The sequence below is a fragment of the Eriocheir sinensis genome, chromosome 60 (genome assembly GCF_024679095.1).
Source record: "Eriocheir sinensis breed Jianghai 21 chromosome 60, ASM2467909v1, whole genome shotgun sequence".
Taxonomy (NCBI): Eukaryota; Metazoa; Arthropoda; class Malacostraca; order Decapoda; family Varunidae; genus Eriocheir; species Eriocheir sinensis.
In genome coordinates, this window is record NC_066568.1 from 9,912,469 (window position 1) to 9,917,468 (window position 5,000).

Consider the following 5,000-nt stretch of genomic DNA (forward strand, 5'->3'; position numbering starts at 1 on the left):
ATACACACACCCCTTCCCCCTTGCATCCACCCCACACCCACCCCAGCATGGCAGCCATCACGAAGACCATCCACAGCGTGTTGAGGTGGAAGATGAAGGTGTAGCCCAGCATGAAGAGTGTGGACAGCAAGTACACCACCAGCGTCACCAGCCTGAGGGAGGAGGAGGAGGAGGAGGAGGAGGAGGGGGAGGAGGAGGAGGAGGGAGAGGAGGGGGAGGAAAAATGATTAAAGAAAAATGGAAATGGAATAGCAAATACATATCATCACTGTCTCGAGATTAATATTTAACCATCACTGTTATTACTACTACTACTACTACTACTACTACTACTACTACTACTACTACTACTATTATTATTATTATTATCATTATTTTTCTCATATCTTTTTCTTATCTCTATCCGTTCTGCTGTCCTTTCCTTCATCTGCTCCTCAATATCGAGGTGCTTTCATCTGCTCCTCAATGTCGGGATGCTTTCATCTGCTCCCCAGGCCCCAAGTGGCTGTCGAGCAGATTAAATCACCAAAGCGGGCAACCTCGTAATGAGCCAATAGGCTTTCTGTTGCCTGCATTTCCATGTTTCCATCTCTCTCTCTCTCTCTCTCTCTCTCTCTCTCTCTCTCTCTCTCTCTCTCTCTCTCTCTCTCTCTCTCTCTCTCTCTCCCCCCTTCCCCTTTCTCCATCTCTCTCTTTCTCTCTGTATATATTTCTCTCAGCCACTCACTTGAACTTTGCCGTCTTGTCCAGGCAGAAGCCGCACACCACGGAGCCGAGCATGCCGGCCAGCACGATGAGCAGACCGATGCGACCAGCGTTCTCCGACTCGCCCTGCAGGAGGAGGAGGAGGGGTCAGGAGGACGAGGAGGATAAAGATTGTAACGTTATTCCAATCTAGGCTACGAAGGATTGTGATATGTTGATAAATGGCTGTGTGTAGTTATCTCCCCCGCACAGTTGCTATCCATATACAGGGGCCTTGTCCACCCTCGTATGGAGTATGCATCTCACGTGTGGGGGGGCTCCACTCACACAGCTTTCCTCCTCCAACTGATAGTCTTCTAATCTCTTAAATTCCGTCGCGATGTTGCCTCTCTTTCTATCTTCTATCGCTATTTTCACGCTGACTGCTCTTCTGAACTTGCTAACTGCATGCCTCCCCCCCTCCCGCGGCCCCGCTGCACACGACTTTCTACTCATGCTCATCCCTACACTGTCCAAACCCCTTATGCAAGAGTTAACCAGCATCTTCACTCTTTCATCCCTCACGCTGGTAAACTCTGGAACAATCTTCCTTCATCTGTATTTCCTCCTGCCTACAACTTGAACTCTTTCAAGAGGAGGGTATCAGGACACCTCTCCTCCCGAAATTGACCTTTCTTTCGGCCACCTCTTTTGATTCTTTTTTTTTTTTTAGGAGCAGCGAATAGCGGGCTTTTTTTTTATTATTGTTTCCTTTTTTTTGTGCCCTTGAGCTGTCTCCTTTGTTGTAAATTAAAGAAAAAAAAGTAGGACACACTAGTAGTTGTATAATCGCACTATGTAGGAAGAGGAGGGAAGCGACATAAAGGGAAGGGAAAGTAAGATTAAGAGAAGGGAAGGAAACGAAGGGAAAGAAAGAGGAAAGGGAAGGAAAGGAAGGGGAGATGAAGGAAAATGAAGAGAAGGGAAGGAAAGAGGGAGACAGACGGAAGAGAAGGGAAGGAAAGGAAGGCAAGATAGGGGAAAGGAAGAGAAGGGAAAGATAGAGGAAAGGGAAGGAAAGGAAGGGGAGATGAAGGAAAATGAAGAGAAGGGAAGGAAAGGAAGGCAAGATAAGGGAAAGGAAGAGAAGGGAAAGATAGAGGAAAGGAAAGGAAAGGAAGGGGAGATGAAGGAAAATGAAGAGAAGGGAAGGAAAGGAAGGCAAGAGAAGGGAAAGATAGAGGAAAGGAAAGGAAAGGAAGGGGAGATGAAGGAAAATGAAGAGAAGGGAAGGAAAGGAAGGCAAGAGAAGGGAAAGATAGAGGAAAGGAAAGGAAAGGAAGGCAAGAGAAGGGAAAGATAGAGGAAAGGAAAGGAAAGGAAGGGGAGATGAAGGAAAATGAAGAGAAGGGAAGGAAAGAGGAAGACAGACGGAAGAGAAGGGAAGGAAAGGAAGAGAAGGGAAAGAGGAGGATGAGGAGGAAGGGCTACTGAAGAAGGGCCTATATACTGCCTGGGGGTTGGGATGTCATGTTCCGCCCTTCTCCCTTGTTTACTTGCAACGATAAACTATCAATCACTCAAGTGTATATGGCGGCTCCTAACGCGGCCTTATCGACTCACCGGGAAGTGTTTGAGCACCACCTGGTTGAGCAGCGTGGAGATAGCGTAGAAGGCCCCCACGTTGATGCCGTAGGAGAGTAGCAACAGCACATACCCGGGGTTACGGACCAGCCTCACGACGCCCTTCACGTAGGACGAGGTCTCTTCCTGGGCGAGGGCGGCGGCGCTGGGCGGGTACTGAGGCTTCTCCTTGAACACTGAAAATAAGTAGCAGTAGTAGTAGTAGTAGTAGGAGGAGGAGGAGGAGGTGGTGGTTGTGGTGGTGTTGATATGGTGTTGACGGTGGTGATGAGGATGTGGTGATAGAAGGAGAAATGGTGATGACAGCGGTGGTGGTGGTGGTGGTGATACTGAGATTATATACAAGATAGCAACAGTAATTATAATGTGTGTGTGTGTGTGTGTGTGTGTGTGTGTGTGTGTGTCCACATAACCCTTCCTCTTCCCTCTCCTCCTTCTTCCTCCTCCTCCTCTGTGCAACCCCTTCCTTCCTCACCCCCACCCTCCTCCTCCTCCTCCTCCTCCTCCTCCCCGGGAACTTCCTATTTAACTTTTAGATGACCCGTTCCCTCCCCTTCCTCCTCCTCCTCCCCCTCCTCCTCCTCCTCCTCCTCTCATGCTCCTCTGTGTCCTATGCCGCTTCACCATGTCCTGTCCGACCTGTATCCTGTCATTTCTCTCTCTCTCTCTCTTCCCTTTCAAACCTCCCTAATCCCTTTAAAAGTAATCCTATCCTCTTAGAATCAATCCAATCCCTCTAATCAGCTCACTAATCCGTTCAGTAACTCCAATCCCTTTAAAACCTTCCCAATCCCTTTAGCGTCCCTCTGATCCTATTTTAAACAATCTAATCCTCTTCACTAGCTCCTAACCCCCTTCAACAGTTCTCTAATCCTATAAAGCCTCCAAAAAATCTCTCCAATCCCTTCAAAAATATCAAATTCCTCCTTTTAGCTCCCCAATCCTTTTTGAAATAACTCCAGTCCCTTTACAAACCTCTCAATCCTTTTAACACATCCCAAATCCCTTATAAGCCTCCCGAATCCTTTCACCCACACTCCAATCCCTTCAGTACCTCCCCAATCCCTTTACATCCACCCCAATCCTTTTAACACATCCCAGATCCCTTATAAACCTCCCGAATCCTTTCACCCACGCTCCAATCCCTTTACAACCACCCCAATCCTTTTATAACCACCCAATCCCTTAACAACCACCCCAATCCCTTTACAACCACCCCAATCCCTTAACGACCACCCCAATCCCTTTACAACCACCCCAATCCCTTAACAACCACCCCAATCCCTTAACAACCACCCCAATCCCTGAACAACCACCCCAATCCTTTTATAACCTTCCCGATCCCTTTAAAAGCAATCCAACACCCTTTCTGAGCTCACCAATGAGGATCGCGATGAAGAGGGCGGTGGTGAAGCATGCGACGCCCAGGAACATGGAGAAGAGACGCTTGCCCACCAGGTCCTGATCGTCCGTGGTGGGTACGATAGCAGGGGGGACCAGGAACCCCAGCGCTACCCCCAGCTGTGTGAGGGGGGAGGGGAAAGGGGTTAGAAGGCACTGGGATGGGGCGGGGGGTGGGGGGGGTAGTCTATTTCATCCCTGTGCTGTCCCAATCCCTTATGCAAGAGTTCGTCAGTGTTTTCATTCTTTCATCCCTGTGCTATTCTATTCCCTTCAGAAAGAGTTAGTCAATTTCTTCATTCTTTCATCTCTCTACTGTCCAATTTCACAAGCATCTGCATTCTTTCATCCCTGTGCTGTCCCAATCTCTGATGCAAGAGTTCAACAGCATCTTCACTTTTTCATCCCTGTTGCAAGAGTTAACCAACATCTTCACTCGTTCATCCCTGTGCTGTCCTAATCCATTATGCAAGAGTTAACCAGCATCTTCACTCTTTCATCCCTGTACTGACCAAATCCCTTATGCACGAAAGGAATAGAGTTGGCATGGAAGGAAGATGGATGGAAGAGATGGAAGAAGAGAAGGAGGAGGCGGAGGAGAAGGAGGAGGAAGAGAAAATTTAATGGTGTTATCTCAATCTTTATTAATTCTAAGATGCGTTCCTTGTGAGTCACGAGAGAGGGAGAAAGAACATAAAACAGACTCAGAATTAAGCGTTGATATAACACACACACACACACACACACACACACACACACACACACACACACACACACACACACACACACCATCCCCTACTCACACTCCTTCCCTTCCCTTTCATTCCCTTCCCTTCCTTTCCCTTTCATTCCCTTCCCTTCGCATTCCATTCCTCATTTCCTCCTCCCTTCCCTTCCTTCCATATTGCATCCCATCTCTTCCCTTACCTTCCCTTACACTCCCCTTCACCCCTATCCTTCCCCATCCCTGTGCTGTCCCAATCCGTTATGCAAGAGTTTATCGGTATGTTCGCTCTTTCACCCCTGTGCTATCCTATTCCCTTCAGCGAGAGTTAGTCAGTTTCTTCAATCTTTCATCTCTCTACTGTCCAATTCCACAAGCATCTATATTCTTTCATCCCTGTGCTGTCCCAATCCGTTATGCAAAAGTTTATCGGTATGCTCGCTCTTTCATCCCTGTCCTATCCCAATCCCTTCAGCAAGAGTTATCGGCTTCCCTTCCCCACCCTTCCCCACACCCACCTGGTTCCCAAATACACCGATGGCACAGG

The 5,000-nt window shown here is 48.1% G+C and overlaps 1 protein-coding gene across 6 annotated transcripts in view; it reads right to left on the reverse strand.

Moving 5' to 3' along the window:
- LOC126985933 (feline leukemia virus subgroup C receptor-related protein 2-like) overlaps positions 1-5,000 on the reverse strand; it is a 20,552-nt gene that overhangs the window by 3,907 nt on the left and 11,645 nt on the right. For all 6 annotated transcript variants that reach the window (XM_050841517.1, XM_050841514.1, XM_050841518.1 and 3 more), the window contains 5 exons: positions 4,972-5,000; positions 3,708-3,849; positions 2,308-2,504; positions 728-831; positions 42-152 (listed from right to left, as the gene is read on the reverse strand). The exon at positions 4,972-5,000 is cut by the window's right edge and continues 196 nt beyond it. In XM_050841517.1, coding sequence (XP_050697474.1) covers positions 42-152; positions 728-831; positions 2,308-2,504; positions 3,708-3,849; positions 4,972-5,000 — 583 coding nt within the window. The remainder of the gene's footprint in view (positions 1-41; positions 153-727; positions 832-2,307; positions 2,505-3,707; positions 3,850-4,971) is intronic.